This window comes from Simochromis diagramma, unplaced genomic scaffold, assembly GCF_900408965.1.
Source record: "Simochromis diagramma unplaced genomic scaffold, fSimDia1.1 OVJJ01000324.1, whole genome shotgun sequence".
Taxonomy (NCBI): Eukaryota; Metazoa; Chordata; class Actinopteri; order Cichliformes; family Cichlidae; genus Simochromis; species Simochromis diagramma.
In genome coordinates this window covers 368073-386575 of record NW_024386918.1, presented here as the reverse complement: position 1 = coordinate 386575, position 18503 = coordinate 368073, and the positions used below count along the sequence as shown (strand labels likewise).

At 41.5% G+C, this 18503-nt stretch overlaps 1 protein-coding gene across 2 annotated transcripts in view; it reads right to left on the bottom strand.

Moving 5' to 3' along the window:
• Window positions 1-18503, bottom strand: part of ngef (neuronal guanine nucleotide exchange factor) — a 45599-nt gene that overhangs the window by 21442 nt on the left and 5654 nt on the right. For both annotated transcript variants that reach the window (XM_040036474.1, XM_040036475.1), the window contains exons 2-7: window positions 18155-18260; window positions 7054-7401; window positions 6664-6728; window positions 1377-1627; window positions 342-502; window positions 88-240 (exon numbers count right to left, since the gene is read on the bottom strand). In XM_040036474.1, coding sequence (XP_039892408.1) covers window positions 88-240; window positions 342-502; window positions 1377-1627; window positions 6664-6728; window positions 7054-7401; window positions 18155-18260 — 1084 coding nt within the window. The remainder of the gene's footprint in view (window positions 1-87; window positions 241-341; window positions 503-1376; window positions 1628-6663; window positions 6729-7053; window positions 7402-18154; window positions 18261-18503) is intronic.

Here is an 18503-nt window from a genome sequence, read left to right as displayed (position 1 = left end):
CTAACAACAACAAAAAAAATGACTCATACAACACTCCATAATTTAACTATTTGTGTATGAAGAAGGCATATAAAATATAATACTCACAAAATGCGTCTGTAGTTCTTCTCCTGGTACGCCTGATTAATGACGTATGTGATAAACACATTGAAGTGTTTTGCTGCATGGTAATAAACAATGTCACACACATCAGGAATCAAAATAGACTTCTCAATTCGGTGTTCAAGATCCATCAGGAACCTGAAAAAATTATGAGATTTCTATAACTCAAGGATATTGTGTGGCTAAACTTCACAGTTAAGACTTAATAAAGTGATTTTGGTTAACATATACTGTCCCACCTTTCACTGGCTTTCATCACTTCCTCGATGTTGGAAAACAGAAAATGCATGTCGGACTGGCTTAGAGTGTTCACTAAAACAGGGTTACGTAGGAAATGTGTCTCTAAAATTTCCAGACTCTTGTAGTAGGATGCCTCTGAAGTGACCAGCTCAAACATGGCCTAGGGACAAAAGGAAATTTCAATACAGTATAAACAAATCACTACCAGGGCAGCTGTCTTTTAATTTGTTTCTCAGCAGCATTGTCAGTCTGTCTACCAGTTGGGCAAATAGTCTTTACTTAGTCCTTTCTAACCATTGCACTTTACAGTGTGTTTTTACTATCTAACCATTCACACACCAGTTCTAGTGGTTTGCTTGGGAGCAACTTTTGGGTTCAGTGTCTTGCCCAGGGCAATTTTAACTTGTAGAAGGATCAAATACCAAATGACCAACACCACAATTAATTGATTATCCACCTTATCACATAAGCTATGGTCTACACTGAAATATTTTAGTATCACTTGGTACATTCGTCTATTTGTATGCCATTTATATGTTTTGCATGCACACATATGCTAAGATCTCTTTATTAAGTGCCTGTTGTGATTGAGTCTGCTAAGGTCAAACGTACATATCGTTACACTTCCTGGAGCTTAGTGTATTTTTTCTAAAGGATTTCCCAAATTTATGATTAATAAAGTACACTAAACATAGTGGGCCAGTCCTTTTAAATTTTAAATGCAGGTGTTTTCAGTCCCATTGCCACAGGTGAATAAAATCAAAACCTTGGATTAATATAGCGGGTTCATAACCAGCTTCATGTGACTGTTTATCCTGATTGTCATTGTAGGGTAAGTGAATTCAGATAACAGAGACATAATCTAGTTACACTTAACCCACTTTGCAATAAAGGACCCTCGCCATACAGTCTGCCTTTACAAACATTTGTGAAACAAGGAGTTGTTCTAAAGACGTCATTGAAATCAAACATGTTACTGTAATAAATAACGTTACTCAATCCAAATAACTTTTTGGCCTCACAAAATTGCTCACCTCTTGCATTATAATTTCTTTGTGCGGTAACTGAGTAAGCAGACCGCTTGCCTGCACAGCTTCCAGGTTCTGCCACAAGGTCAGTGACTGAGCACTATTCCTCAGCTGCAGCTGTAACACTGGTGGAGACATTACACCAGAGTCTGTCCCCACAGTCCCTGCCTTGACCCCAGGAAAAAGGTTGTCACGCTGACGCCGCTGCTCAATCTCCTGCTGCTTGGAGGTGTCTCGGTATTCCTGGTACAGGAAGGCTAAAGAGTCAAAAAATGATTAGTGCGCGTTAAGTATGCATATACAACTTATTTTTTCAGTGGCTTCAATTACCATTCTTTCATACGGTGTCTAGACAGAAGGCATACACTATTGTATATGGATAAAAGTTCTGGGTTAGTCAGTTAAACTGAAAATGTACTTGTTTCTTTAGTCTCATTGCCACAAGTGTATAAAATCAAGCACCTAACCATTAGTCTGCCTTCACAAACATTTGTTATAGGGTTGTTTTAAAGAGTTCACTGAATTTGAGTGTGGTGCTATAATAGTATGCCACTGTTAGAACAAGTTAAAATTCCATCACTTCTAGATGTCATTGTAAAATGAAATTGGTTAGAAACCACAAAACCTATATTATAATTCAGTTTTAGCTCAACTGACCACTAAATCAGATAAAAGGTCTGCGAAATCAGATAGAAACAGTGAGGATAGATAGCAACAAATAAAACTGACTTTAGAGTTTTCCATTTAGGGTGGACAAGGGTAAGTGTGTTAATTCAGGATCAAATGAGTTAACACTTGGGAGTTTGGGGGCATTTATATAATTTACAAACAGTCATTTAGAAGAGAGACCTTGTGTTTAATAATCCACATTTCACTTTTAGGTACAGTTGAGGATAGGGATGGGTATCAAAACCCGGTTCTTGTTGAGAACCGGTTCCCACTGTTTCAATCCCTTGGAATTGTTTGCCATTTTTGCAAACATTCCCTTATCGATTCCAGTCGCCCCGAATGACATCACCACGTTGCGGAGCGTCATTTACCTGGCAGGAAACATGGCGGCTCAAACGCTCAAAAGTTTGATTATACTTTACGAGAACGGATGACAACAGGGCAACTTGCAATACTTGCAAAGTAGATATTTCATTTAAGGGAGGAAACACTACGAATATGCAAAAGCATTTGCTCACAAAACACACGATGACCTTAAATGAATGTCGTGTTTTTAATTCTGGACTCGTGAATCTCAGCCCAGCAGCAGCGGTAACGTTTGCACGTCCTCTCCCGTTAATGCGGCAGGTAAATAATCAACTACAGTGCATATTATGTTAGCGCGATCTGCCTTATTACAAAACCTGCCATTACTGCGCATTTAGGTGACCATGATGAGACAGAGTCTGGCTCAGATGCTGGCAGTTCTCGCTGCAGTCTACCGGCAGCGTCTCCTTTCAGACCAGGATAGACGAATGTCACCGAGCAGAGACTCAGTTTGTGGTCAAAGGCTTGCACCCATTTGCCACAGCAGATGCCCCCGATTTTCGGTAAGTGTTTAATTGTAGGCAGGGACATTACTGGATATTCTTGTGTAATTGCTACAGAATAATTTATGTTATACTTTGTTATTCCTACAGAAGAATATTTATTTTATTATTTTACATTTACATTTTTTTTCCTGGGGACCCTGTGACACCACATTGAAGAGCCGTAGGCTGTGGATCTCTTAAGATCTCACTGTTGGGTTTGTAAGGCCATGTTACTCCTAAATTTCTATCTTGTTCAAAGAGAAGATATAAAACAAAGTTCTAAGCTATTCGACCTTAGTGTTCTCCTTTTTAAAAAAGAATCGATAAAGAATCGAATCGTTAAACAGAATCGAAAATGGAATCGGAATTGTGAAAATCTTATCAATACCCATCCCTAGCTGAGGATACTGTATTGTTCTTCCTGATTACATTTTTAAGCTTAAATCAATTTTTGCTCATTTTTGGTTTGTTTGTTATGGTAAGGGAGCACACAAAATCTCTATGGGGATATAGTCTTGGGAAATGGCAGGAGGGGAGAAGCTGCATGCAAGACTGAAACTCAATTCTTGATGGTCATGTTTTGGAGGTTTTAATAAACCATCTATCAATTTTCTTTTGCTTATGTGTGGTCGGGTCACAAGGGCAGCTACCTAAGCAGAGAAGCCCAGACCTTCCTGTCCCTTGTCACCTCCTCCAGTTTACTGGGAGAAACACAGAGGCGTCCCGATGCAAAGAACATGCCCAGAACACCTCACCCAGGAGGCATCCTTGTAAGATGCTTGAACTACCTCACCTGGCCCCTTTTTGACGTAGAGACGGCCGCTTTTTGACGGCCACTCTTTTGATAAAGCTCATTTCCTCTGCTTCTGTCTGCGATCTCATTCTTTCAGTCACTACCCAAAGCTTGTGACCATAGGTGAGGGTAAATTGGGAGCTTCACGTTTACCCAATCCAGCTGTCAATCTTCCGCTCCCCACACTCTTGAGCAAGACCCCAAAAAGTCCATGTCACTTTCTGGACACCACTCGGGTACCTGAGTGGTGTCCAGAAAGTCCAGAATGCTGTTTATAGAAAACATGTGCTAAAGAGTTTTTTCCTCAGCAGATGTGTGAATGGGGAAAATCAATTTGAAATGTGCAGAGACTGGTGGTGTACCAGGGGCTTTTGCTTAGGGCTACACTTCACTGTCACCCAGCTGGCCTAATGTCCCATCTGCTTGGGATGGCTAACAGTGGCTAATTTACAGTAAGTTGTTCCCCTGTGGTAATTTGTAATTTTTTTGGAAAAGTCGATTTTAGCAGTTATCTCAAAATTAACTGTCATATAGTCTATCAATCAATTCACTGGTTGTGAGGTGCCAGTGCTAATCACCATTCCACCAAAGATACTTACAGATTAAATAAAAATAAAACCAAAATATACAGGAATTGTTTTTGGTATTAGTATGTGTCGGTGTTTCCAAATAATCAATAGAACCACGATCCAGAATTTAGGCAAATATTTATTGAGAATGGGGTGTCTAAATTACTTTGTGTGCATGCTCTTTGTATTGTTATATTATCAAACTCTCATGACATTTTTTAATTTCTGTGTAGGTTCTCAGTCATCCGGGCCTTGATAGTCTAAGGAGTTTGGAAGAAAGTGACTGGACTTCTTTAAGTTTTGAGAAGACACCTCTCATCCAGGAGGCTTATTCAGTTCTAAATCAAATGGTGGAGAGTCCCAGGTATTTAAACTCATACTGGGTGTTGTCCCTTAAGAGGGTCGTTGACCCGCTATCCTAATCATATGCCTCATCAGACGAGCCAATGTGTGAAAAACGGCACGGGTCATTATCACCAGAAGTTTCAAGTGAAACCATTGTGAGATATTGTCTTCACCTTTTTTGTGACCTATTGAGGACACCTGACCTAAGATGTGAGTGCGGTTTGAGGCGCCTGGGAAATGATCTCAAAACTGCATTGTAGGTGGCTGACAGTTGGTGTCATAGCAAACCCTCGCTGTTTAATGATGGTTGTTCACAGTGGACATAGATGGCTCCTTTTAGTTTTCAGTCCAAAATGTGAACACTGGCATCCTCAAAAGAATGACCTTTATCCTTTAGTTGCAGATGTACAGCTAAGTCTTGTCCTATTGAGGTGGCTCTTCTATGTTACATCATGCATTTATAGAGTGGCTGTTTGGTTTCTGCATTAAAGAAATGTAGTGCAAATGTGCTGCACTGCACAGAATACGTTATGTTGCTTAGTTCGTATTTTGTAGTTTTGTCTTTGGATTGAACCAGTTTTTCTCTGAGAGTGTGGCTGGATCAGTTTGTCTGAGTATCCTGCTACATGAGTGACAACAGTGTTATGTTATGTCATGTTATATTATGTTATTCTGTTTTTCTCCCTGCTTGGGGTCTGACCTTTTTTCCTGTGCATCTTTTCTGATTCATCACAAGTTGTTGTTCCTGGTGGTGATGGGAGTGAAACACTAGATACCAGACTGTGTGGGGGGGCTTCTGGTAAACTCGTTAAACAGTGTTAAGGCTTATATGCTCCTCAGTGCATTATCTTTTGAGTCTTCCCTGTATCTTTCCTGGTGAACTATGTTTCTATCTACTGAGTTGATATGATATGTGGTGATACCTGGGTCAAAATCAAAACCGAAGAAGTAGAAAAACTGGTTCATTCCATGGATAAGTTTTAGAATTGAAGAAAACGTTTAGAGGTGAGACGTCTTCACAAAACATAAAGAAGTCCATTTACTTACTTTTCAAGCTCCTTAGAAAAACTTAAATATATACTAACAAAATATTAATAGAAACTCTGGATAATTACAATTTGTTATTAATAATTGGACTGGTTGGTTCTTATATAGCTTGTTTCTATTCTGCTTGAGCATTCAAAGCCCTTTACAAATTCACACATTCACACACAATCAATCCCAAACCCAAACAATCATTCAAGCACTATTTTTCCTACACCCAAGTGCTTTCTATCTAACATTCACACACATTTATACTTGAGGAGCATATCTTCAGAGACCACCTTGAGATTAAGTATCTTGCCCAAGTATACTTAGGCATGCAGACTGGAGACTGGAGCAGCCAGGGATATAAACTACCAACCTTCAAATTATAAGATGAACCTCTCCACATCCTGAGCTACAGACACCCCAACACAGCTAAACTGTGCTTCTCACAGGTGGGCTGAAAGTTTGCTGGTGCAGAAATTGGAACATGTTGTGTAATCTTCCTCAGTCATATACTGCAGATTACTTTTGTGGGTGTAGAACTGGACTTGAATTACATAAGAGCAGGGTGAAAGTACAGTCTCACACATAGCAAAAATAAATGCACAGACTTTGGAGAAACATATGGTCTATGTGTACTGTATTGTTCCACTTCTTAGTCAATTTTCAGGCTTCCTCTTCTTCATTTAAGATTTAGAATTGTTTATTATATTCTTAAATGCTGCCATCATGAGTAAGTTTCTACTAATCCCTGTAAAAATCATCCAAATTAGACTGTGTGGAGTAGTCTATCAATCCAGGAAACTCTATATGAGGCACAAAATTGCTTAACCAGTCAGCGATCTGAATCTACATACAGGAAGATTTTATCATGCATATTATTGAGTTAGTAAAGTGCTAGAGAGCTTACATGAATGGTGTGACTTACCACTGCTTATATTAGCCATAATATAGAAACAAATACAAAAGGGTTTTCTAGCAATAGCTCTGATGGTGGGTGTAATATATGCACTACTCTCACCCTTTGTCAAACTCACCAATATTTTTGATGATTTTGAGACTGTGGCAGATTGTCTGTGAGCATTCTCCATTTCTCAGCACCCTACGAAGAAAAAAAAGGACATACCTTTGTGAAGAGAGCGCTTATCTCTCGCTTTCTCTGGGTGTGTGTGTGTGTGTGTGTCATCACTACTAAATTTCAAATCTTTTCATAAGATAATATAATATAATTCATAATATACATTCTTACAATGTGTGATTTTATTTTGTGAAAAAACAACAAGCATTTTTATCTTATTTATTTGTCTAATTTCTCGTCATATTATTTGCTTTCATCAGAATTCAAATGATTTTTAATTTTTTTTATAAATTTATATCTCTATTTCTAAAATATTTATATCTCTATTTCTAAAGTAATTTGATCTGACCTGTGGTTCACGTGGATATCCTGGTCTCCTTCAGAATTAGGCTGTTGTGAGTTCATGGTCTTCCTTCTGGTATCCTTCACAGTGCAAGCTTTAGCTGTTTGCTCAGAAAGCTCTTCTATGGCTTCACTGTCACTGTTGTGAGTCCAGTCCGTGCTCATTTCTGCTGTAAAATCTCTTTGCTGGCTGTATGAAGCAGCTGATATTTCCACAGTCCTCTTTCCTCCCACTCCTCCTCTTCTCTTATCCGCAGCATTCTGGTTGTACAGAGCATGTGTGCTACTGAACTCACCATTGCTTGGCAACAAATCTCTGGAATGATGAGGCTGCCGCGAGAGCTGAGGACTACATCTGACAGTAGAAAAACAAGAAACACACCTTGGAAATACATATACAGAAGCCATTCACATCACCTAAAGCTTAACTGACAACAGCAAATTCTTAAATTTGTGTGCATATTTACTGGATATTTTAATTAGGTTTTTACATTATCACAGGAAAATATGTTGCCTTTGTGCATGAGAAATCTTTAAATTAGCTGCTAGTTTATATGTAGATGTACAGTGGGGCAAAAAAGTATTTAGTCAGCCACCGATTGTGCAAGTTCCCCCACTTAAAATGATGACAGAGGTCAGTAATTTGCACCAGAGGTACACTTCAACTGTGAGAGACAGAATGTGAAAGAAAAATCCATGAATTCACATGGTAGGATTTGTAAAGAATTTATTCGTAAATTAGGGTGGAAAATAAGTATTTGGTCACCTCGAACAAGGAAAATCTCTGGCTCTCACAGACCTGTAACGTCTTCCGTAAGAAGCTTTTCTGTCCCCCACTCGTTACCTGTATGAATGGCACCTGTTTGAACTCATCATCTGTATAAAAGACACCTGTCCACAGCCTCAAACGGTCAGACTCCAAACTCCGCCATGGCCAAGACCAAAGAGCTTTCGAAGGACACCAGGAAAAGTATTGTAGACCTGCACCAGACTGGGAAGAGTGAATCTACAATAGGCAAGCAGCTTGGTGTGAAAAAATCAACTGTGGGAGCAATCATCAGAAAATGGAAGACATACAAGACCACTGATCATCTCCCTCGATCTGGGGCTCCACGCAAGATCTCATCCCGTGGGGTCAAAATGATCATGAGAACGGTGAGCAAAGATCCCAGAACCACACGGGGGGACCTGGTGAATGACCTGCAGAGAGCTGGGACCAAAGTAACAAAGGTCACCATCAGTAACACACTACAACGGCAGGGAATCAAATCCCGCAGTGCCAGACGTGTTCCGCTGCTGAAGCCAGTGCATGTCCAGGCCCGTCTGAAGTTTGCCAGAGAGCACATGGATGATACAGCAGAGGATTGGGAGAATGTCATGTGGTCAGATGAAACCAAAGTAGAACTTTTTGGTATAAACTCAACTCGTCGTGTTTGGAGGAAGAGGAATACTGAGTTGCATCCCAAGAACACCATACCTACTGTGAAGCATGGGGGTGGAAACATCATGCTATGGGGCTGTTTTTCTGCCAAGGGGACAGGACGACTGATCCGTGTTAAGGACAGAATGAATGGGGCCATGTATCGTGAGATTTTGAGCCAAAACCTCCTTCCATCAGTGAGAACTTTGAAGATGAAACGAGGCTGGGTCTTCCAACATGACAATGATCCAAAACACACCGCCCGGGCAACAAAGGAGTGGCTCCGTAAGAAGCATTTGAAAGTCCTGGAGTGGCCTAGCCAGTCTCCAGACCTCAACCCCATAGAAAATCTGTGGCGGGAGTTGAAAGTCCGTGTTGCTCGGCGACAGCCCCAAAACATCACTGCTCTCGAGAAGATCTGCATGGAGGAATGGGCCAAAATACCAGCTACTGTGTGTGCAAACCTGGTAAAGACCTATAGTAAACGTTTGACCTCTGTTATTGCCAACAAAGGTTATGTTACAAAGTATTGAGTTGTATTTTTGTTATTGACCAAATACTTATTTTCCACCCTGATTTACGAATAAATTCTTTACAAATCCTACCATGTGGATTCATGGATTTTTTTTTCACATTCTGTCTCTCACAGTTGAAGTGTACCTCTGGTGCAAATTACTGACCTCTGTCATCATTTTGGGTGGGGGAACTTGCACAATCGGTGGCTGACTAAATACTTTTTTGCCCCACTGTAAGTGAAGAAACTTGGAGAAAGACTTGGATTAACTTGGTCAACGTATTGTTAATTAATTAGCGAGGTGAGAATGGTTCAGGCATTATTGAAGGGCAAGATGAGAGAGGCTAAGGACGATTACTGGAGAAAGCTGGAGTGGAAACTCCAGCAGAATAGCATGACAGAGGTGTGGAGTAGCATGACGACAATCACTGCATCCAGGTCATCCAACAGCAAAGAAGCTGGGGCAGTGAGGACAAAGCCAATGAGCTGAATGTGTTTTTTAGCAGTTTCAAAACTGAGGTAAATGCTCACCCCTCTGACCTGACCTATAGTCAGCCTGCAATCCACTCTCCCTCTGTCTCCACATTCCACCATAGCCTCCTGTAAAAGTCCTGACACCCCTCCCCCGCCTGTCACTTTCACTCATGACCAGGTTCAGAGACAGATGAGAAGACTCCACTCGGGCAAGTCTGCTGGACCAGACAGGGTGAGTCCCTGTGCCCTCCAGCTTTGTGGAGTCTTTCATAAACTGTTCGTGATGAGTCTAAGTCCGCAGAGGGTCCAGTGTTGTCATCATCCCTTATTTCTGTACCAAAAACGCCATGTCCCAGTGCCCCCCATGGTTAGAGACCTGTGGCACTGACTTCCCACATCATGAAGACCCTGGAAAGACTTATCCTTGACCAGCCCCGACCTATCCGGTCTGTAAGTCTGATGTCATTAGCCATGTCTGGGCCCAAACTCCGCTGCAGGTCCATAAGTCAAACGAACACTGCAGCATTACTGAGAGTTAAAAACTGTCTAAATTCTTTCATCTGTAATAAAATGATCAACGTTCTGCTCTATCAGGTGTAACAATTAAGTTTAACATCCAGGCATCCATGAAAACGGAATTTATGACATTTAACAGAGTTAGAAGTTAGCAGGGAGTTCGCTTGCTAGCTTCCCTCTAAATATAATATACAATGAGGGATTTATAAAACAAATTAAAACATACAGCTCTACTATCACTTCCAACATAAATGAAGACAGGAAAGTAAACAGCAGCAACGTTTGTAGGGTTACTGAAGTTGGGCTAGTTGGTATATAATGATGTGCTACGTGATCGCTAGCGCGACAAAGCTATGCTAGCATAACATAAACAGTAAAGCTGGAGGACGAACGCTAATGAACAGAGGACTTTTTTTCCACTCGATAAAAGTTAATGTGAGGGTTCCCAATGATTAGGAGCAAATGCAATCGCATGGCAGGATGCTGTGAACGGACCAAACGTCAGTCAGGAGAACCACAGAGATAATCCATCCACAATACGAGGTTAGTCATTAATATAGAATAGAATTAGAATAGAATTCAACTTTATTGTCATTGCACATGCACAGGTACAGGGCAACGAAATGCAGTTTGCATCCATCCAGAAGTGCTTTAGTGATATAGATATATTACAATATATATTAGCAATAATATAGATATGTGAGTATATTACAGAAATGGGTCTATTATGGTATGTTATAATGTACACGGTATGAAGTATGTTGTGAATATTCTATAACTATAAGTATGTACAGGCTGTAGTGAGTACAAGCTATGTACAGGATATGAACAGGATATAAATATGAAAAACTATACAGAATATGAAATAAATAACTTTACAGAATCTGAGATATACAGCTATACAGAAATGGGAACTATGCAAGTTGTAAACAGTTGTAGGATTAAAGATTATCGAATGTACAGAATGATTATTTACACAGAGCTATACAGTAGTGCAGTTAAGATAAGTGAGGGTGTAGATAGTTTCTACAGAGGTGCTAGTGCTAGTGGTTGTGAGTGGTGGTTCAGTCCATGTTATTATTGTGTGTTTGAGGGTACAGTTGTCCATTGTGTGTGTGTGTAGGTGGTTGTGGGTGTGTGTATGTTCAGTCCATGAGTTTAACGTGGGTCAGATGTCAGGAGGCAGAGTTCAGGAGTCTGACAGCTGTGGGGAAGAAGCTGTTCCGGTACCTGGTGGTCTTAGTCCGGAGGCTCCTGTGGCGCCTCCCAGAGGGCAGGAGGGTGAAGAGTCCATGCGATGGGTGACTGGGGTCTTTGATGATTTTCCCAGCCCTTTTCAGACACCGCTTCCTGTAGATGTCTTTCATGGCAGGAAGTGGTGCTCCGGCGATGCGCTGGGCAGTTTTCACGACCCTCTGCAACGCCTTCCGGTCCGAGGCAGAGCAGTTCCCGTACCAGACTGTTATACAGTTGGTCAGGATGCTCTCGATGGTGCAGCGATAGAAGTTCACCAGGATGTCTGAGGACAGGTGGTTCTTCCTCAGAGTCCTCAAGAAGAAGAGGCGCTGGTGAGCCTTCTTGACCAGCTTGGAGCAGTTGGTCGTCCAGGTGAGATCCTCGGAGATGTGGACTCCCAGGAACTTGAAGCTGCTCACACGCTCCACAGCCGTCCCCTTAATGTGGATGGGTGGATGTGGGTCAGCATTCCTCCTGTAGTCCACGATGAGCTCCTTGGTCTTCTCGGTGTTAAGCAGCAGGTTGTTTGTGTCGCACCACTCAGCCAGACGATCCACCTCTTCCCTGTAGGCGGCCTCATCGTTGTCACTGATGAGGCCAATCACCGTGGTGTCATCTGCAAACTTAATGATGGTGTTGGAACCATCAGCAGGTCTGCAGTCGTGGGTGAAGAGGGAGTAGAGGAAAGGGCTCATCACACAGCCTTGTGGTACACCGGTGTTCATTGTGATGGTAGATGAGCAGTGGTTATCCAGCCGGACATGTTGGGGGCGGTTGGTCAGGAAGTCCAGTAACCATTTGCAGATGAGGGAACTGATGCCCAGGTCTGTCAGTTTCCTGATGAGTTGTGAGGGGTGGATTGTATTGAATGCTGAACTGAAGTCTATAAACAGCATTCTGGCATAGGTGTTGTTGTTGTCCAGGTGTGAGAGGACAGAGTGCATTGCGATGGAGACTGCATCCTCTGTGCTCCTGTTCTGGCGGTATGCGAATTGGTGGGGGTCCGGGGGGGGGGGGAGACAGGATTTGAAGTGTGCTAGGACCAGTCGCTCTAAGCACTTAGTGATGATGGGGGTGAGTGCTACTGGGCGGTAATCATTGAGGCAAGATGGGTTGGAGTTTTTGGGTATCGGGACGATGGAGGTGGATTTGAAGCAGGCCGGTACCACAGCGTGGGCCAAGGACAGATTGAATATGTCTGTGAGCACTCCTGCAAGCTCCCCAGAACACGCTCTGAGAACACGCCCGGGGATGCCATCAGGGCCTGCAGCCTTGTGGACATTGATCCTGCTCAGCACCGCTCCTACATCGGTGGGGGAGAGAGTCAGAGGTTGGTGGTCTGGCGTCATGTCTGCTTTGGTTGTGGTTGTGGGGTTCCCTCGCTCAAAACGAGCATAAAAGTTGTTGAGCTCGTTGAGGAAGGAGACATCAGAGGATGCGGGGGAGGGTTTGGTGGTCCTGTAGTCTGTGATGGTCTGGAGTCCTTGCCACATGCGTCGGGGGTTGGAGTTGGAGAAGTGTTCTTCTACCTTCTTTTTGTAATGGTGTTTGGCTTTTTTGATGCCCTTCTTTAGATTAATATACTGCTGCTCTCCCCTTTCCTCTTCACCCGCTACACCACATACTTCAGCCACTGCACAGAGACCTGCCATTTTCAGACGTTTTCTGATGACTCTGCAGTGACTGAATGCATCAGAGAGGGTGATGAGACAGAGTACCGGGCTGTGGTTGGCTCCTTTGTAACGTGGTGTGAGCAGAATCATCTGTAGCTCAACGTGACAAAGACCAAAGAACTGATCGTGGACTTTAGGAGGACCAGGAAACCTGTGACCCCTGTTTCAATCCAGGGGGTCGATATTGTAGAGGACCATAAATACCTCGGAGTACACATAGATAATAAACTGGACTGGGTTAAAAAAAAAAATACCACTGCACTGTACAGGAAGGGACAGAGTTCTGTCTATTTTCTAAGGCGGCTGAGACATCTTTGACGTTGGACAATGCTCAGGATTTTCTATTAGTCTGTTGTGGCCAGTGCTGTCCTCTATGCTGTTCCACACTGGGACACCAGGTTAAGGGTCGCAGATGCGAAGAGACTCAATAAACTGATCCGCAAGGCTGGTAATGTTGTGGGGATGGAGATGGACTCCCTTAAGGTGCTGTTGGAGAGGCAGATGATGTCCAAGATAAGTACAATGCTGGACCAACCACTCCATTACGTGCTGACCAGTCAAAGGAGTTCAGTGTGAGACTGAGATTACCCAAATGCACCACTGAATGACACAGGAAATCATTCCTGCCTATGCCTCCCTGTACAACTCCTCCATCTAATGCAAAGTACACACTGCAATAGTTACACCCCTTTGCACTTCATCTACAGTAAAAAATAACAAATAAAGTTTCACAGTTTACTTAAAACAACTGAATTGAAAAGGGGAAAAAGACATATTCTGACAATGTTGAAAGATGAGAAGTGCCCAATGACTGAAACTAGGACCACTGAATGAGATCAGTTCCTTGATCATTAATATGCAAATTATCATGACCATTGATCAACAACTACTGATCAAAGACCACTGATCAATGGCCATGACTACCATTCACAGAGGGTTGGGAAATGGCTGCAATCACAGCATTGTAAGATGGTGAAAGATGTACCCTTAAGCCACCTCCTTGATTCAGAGATGGTCTTTCCTTTTTCCCGTAAATGGCCTCCTTGACTCGACGCTCAAACCAGCATTCCTCCCTGTCCAGGATTTGTACATCCTCATCATTGAAAGACTGCCCGCTGGCCTGTAGGTGCAAATAGACTGCAGAGTTGGTAGGTAGCTCTTCTGTGTTGTGCCATCCGAAGGTTGCTTGGTTTCCCCGATACATAAATCATGGCACTTAACAGCGTACGCTATATTACTCTGTTTGTGTTGGGGGACCCGATCCTTGGGGTGGACCAATTCTTGGTGCAGCGTGTTTTGGGGTTTAAACGCCACAGAGGGATAAATGCATCTCAACTGTTCTGATACTCCTGACACATATGGCATCACCAGGGGTTTTTTTCCGCTTAGGCAGTGGTTGTCCTTCTCCCCTGGATCGACTGGAGCTTTCTTTATGCGCCTTCCCAGCTTCAACAAAAGTCCAGCTGGGATAACCACATATTCTCAGGGCCTTCCTGATGTGACGTTCTTCTGCTTCCCTGGCCACTGTGTCTGTGGGGATGGTGTGCATGCTCCAGTGGATGATGAGAGTCGAACGTTAAATACTAATCCGTATGTGTAGGTTTATGGTACACATCAACTTTTAAATGTCCCCCATTACAGATGGAAATCTCACAGTCTAAGAAGGGTAACCTGGCACTTTTCATATTCTCCCTGGTGAATTTTATGTGTTGGTCCACTGAGTTAATGTGATCAGTGAATTGTGGTAGGTCCTGAGATTTGATTTTCACCCAGGTGCCATTACATACCTGAACCAATGACTTGGTGGTGTTCCAGGGTAAGATAACAAAGCCCTCTTTTTCCACTTCTTCCATGTACAAGTTGGCCACAATGGGTGAGATTGGGAAATCCATGGCACACCCATGTTTCTGTCTGCAGTACTGACCCATGTATGTGAACTACATACAATTTTAACCCACTTTGGCAAGGACTGCCTAAAGCTGGCACATAAGATGGCTAATTGCAGGAACCACCTGAGAATTCAGCCTCAGATGAAGACAAAACAGGATTACTTCTAAAAGTCTGCAAATGAGCTCTTCAGTTAAGGACTTCCAAGCAACAAAAATCCTCCGGAAGGCACAGCACAAGCTGCTCAATGAACAGGTGAGACAAACAAATTTTACCAGAGAAGTGCTAAAGAAGAGCAGATCCGAGACTTTCTATGTCTCGGATTCTCATCTAGAAAGATGAGAATACTCTTAAAAAGGTGTTTGAATTCATGGAGAAGGCTCGTTTAGCACAGCATGAGAAGTCTAAGACTAGGCAACAAAGGAAGTTTGACTTATTTGTTGTGCGTCAGAAACCACAGCAAAATACAGAGAGTGTCTTCAACAGCCAGTAAAGTGAAAGTGGACACTTGTTTTCTTATCATAAAAATCTTTGTTAGTGTCCTTATTTTCTTCTGAGTTATCAATTTTCTCCTTAACTAGCTAGCATAAATTAATTTAAGTCTATTAGCCAACCAACCAAGCACATGACATCACTTATTGACAGAAGATGGCACTAAACATGTTTTTAAAACTTTAACTTTAAGCACTTATTTCTTAAATCCAGCTTCACAGACAGTGTTACATCTCTGTCAGTTTTTTAAGAGCAAGGCTCCATGATGTAAATGACATGTCATGTCATTTCTTTAAGTTTTGTGAAGAAACTTCAAAAGGACCAGTTGCTTTCTTTTCAAGCTCCTTAGATTATTTTACTTTTTATTCACGTTCGTCTTATACATGTTTATATTGCAGGTCCATTTTTAGTCACAAATGTAGGTGAAATGCTCACGTTTACATGGTGACAACTAAGTGTTACAGAGCTGTGCGTTAAACAAAGAATCAGAGTATCTGTGTAGGTTCTCAGTCATCCAGGTTATGGTAATCTAAGGAGAGTACAGATGGGACTGGGACACTTTAGTTTTGGAACTAAAGAAGCTTGTTGGATGAGAGGTGAAACGTCTTCAAGAAATTTAAAGAAGTCCTTTACTTTCCAAGCGCCTTACAAAGAATCAAAGCAAAATAACAAACCAAAAAAAATGCATCAAGAATTATTAAAATAGAGAATTAAGTTTAAGCTGATGATGCTAAGATTCATTCACTGAGTTTCACCTTCATACCAAAGTTATACCACCTACTATTAATACAGTATAAACAGTATGCTGTCAATGTAGGGGAGGGAAATTAGTGAAGACTGCTCATAAATGTGCTCACATCTTGCTGAATGGTCAGCTGATCACAGCCAATACACTGAAAATCCGATGGAGCCCACAAAAGAAATTATTGTGAGTTGTGATTTTTTCCCCACCCTGAGCTGCTACAACTGATTTTAGGATTCTCCCACCTGCTGAATCCCAGTTTAACCCCGGAATGTACTCATGTTTCTGTTTAGGTGTGGAGGCAAAGTCACCATCTACAATGTGTTAGACAGAAAATAAAGCTGTTTTTTAAAGATTCTCCTTCTTTTCCTCTGCTATATATCTGATTCAAGCTGAGTGCATTTATTAGAAATAAAATTTACACGGAAACAAAGTTTGTATTCCCATGTACATATAGTTTATTATATTAATATATTGCAATGTTCAGTTAGCTTTGCATAAAAATAGCTGGTTAAAATGTCCTCTGAAGAGCTATTTTTTTATTTTCTTACTTTGAGTACATTTCAGAAACTTTTTTTTTCAGTTTTACTTAAGTAAAGAAATTGAATCAGAACTTCAATTTTTACCAAAGTATTTTTTAACAGTACCTTTACTTTTGCCACATCTACTTGTCTGGTATTTTGGCTGGTCCAGCCTCAAACAATGTTTTGTAAACGTGACTAATCCCATGGTTTAGCTAGAGCTTGCCAATGGCTGAGGAGATGATTCCTTGGAAGCCAGAGTCAATGGTACACGTCAGCAACCCTCAGGTGGGTTGGACAGAGGTAGCCGATGAAAAAGGATGCCCTCTTGCCCCTGCATGACCCCTCTGATGATTTAGCGCGGCGCTGTGGGGCAGCGAGGGTGACCCTTTAGAGGCAAGTTACAATTCAGGCCTTTTTACTGTCATATGTATGGTTGTCAAATGTCAAATGTGACTAAAAAGTCAAATGTGACTTTTTAGGTCAAGCCAGCATATCTGGCAGGTAATCTACTAATCAGAAGGTTGGTGATTTGACCCCTGGATGCTCCAGCATGGCAAATATCACTAGGCAAGATACTAATCCCAAGTTGCTCTCTATATGAATGGATGAATGAGGCAAGTTGTATAAAGCACAATGAGTGCTCAGGTAGAGCTCAGAGCTCATTAGAAAAGGGGTATATAAGATCCAGTCAGTTTAACATCTTTGCATTTTCAAATCCTTTCTTAAAATGCACCACTTTAGACATACTTAATCAGATTATCTTACACCTTTCACCACATGAATCCTTTGTTCTTATTAGTAATTTCAAATATTATAAATTTGCTTGACTTAATGGGTATTTTTGTCTCTTATTTTTTAACTCTTCTGTCAACAGAAAACCTACACTGGGAAAGACCACTAAAAAACAAGCACTAAGGAACTTGAAGACAAAAAAAGGGCAAGTGCTCTGACAAAGGACAGAGGGAAACAGAGAGAATATATACACAGGACACTAATTAGGGAGATGGGGAAATACCAGGGAGCAGAGCTGAAGGTAATCAGGGTAAAGAAATTGGGAAAAGTAAAACTGAACATAAAGCACATGAGGCAAGGAACTATCAAAATAAAACAGGAACTAATACCAAGACTAAGACACCTGAGCTTGACACACACAAAAGAGTAAACAGACACAAGACAAGAGCGGCTGAACATGGGAGATAATAAAGGCAAAACACAGAGATGAAACTAAGAGACCAGAAGGGAACTAACAAACCTAAAGTAATTTATGACTATATCAGTTATATAAAATAATACAATTGGAAACAAACAGAGATAGGAAAACTCATAAGTGCAAAGATAATTAATAGAATCTAGAAACAAATCCCACTTCTTCAATCAAAACAATAATGAATTAACACGATTCAAAAGTCAAAACAGAAAACTCTTGGTTAACGACCTAGAACCACGAGAAGAACAAAGACTTAACTTTCACAGAGACTTGTGTGCTTATCACAGATATGATAAGCCACTAAGAGTGCCAGGTGTTAATTATAAAGCAGTGTACCATGTTCAAGCAAGCATTGTTATGTGATTGTTTGTTTTCTGGGTGTGTTTGGTTACAGGGTTGGGCAGTGAAGGCATGCAGACTCACCGTCTAGCCCCTGGCAACAAAGGTGACTTGTGGGGTAAGGGAGAATGAGAGGAGGAAGATCCTGCACTACTGGATGGACTGTGGTCCAAAGTAAGCCTGGTGGAATCTGGAAAGTTAGAAAGGTAGAGAGTGTATTTATAGATATAGTAGGGAGGAATTTGAAAATTACACAGTAGTTAAAATGGCTACATTTTAATCACTTATTTCTAGTGAATAGAATAGAATAGAATTCAACTTTATTGTCATTGCACATGCACAGGTACAGGGCAACGAAATGCAGTTTGCATCCATCCAGAAGTGCTTTAGTGATATAGATATATTACAATAAATATTAGCAATAATATAGATA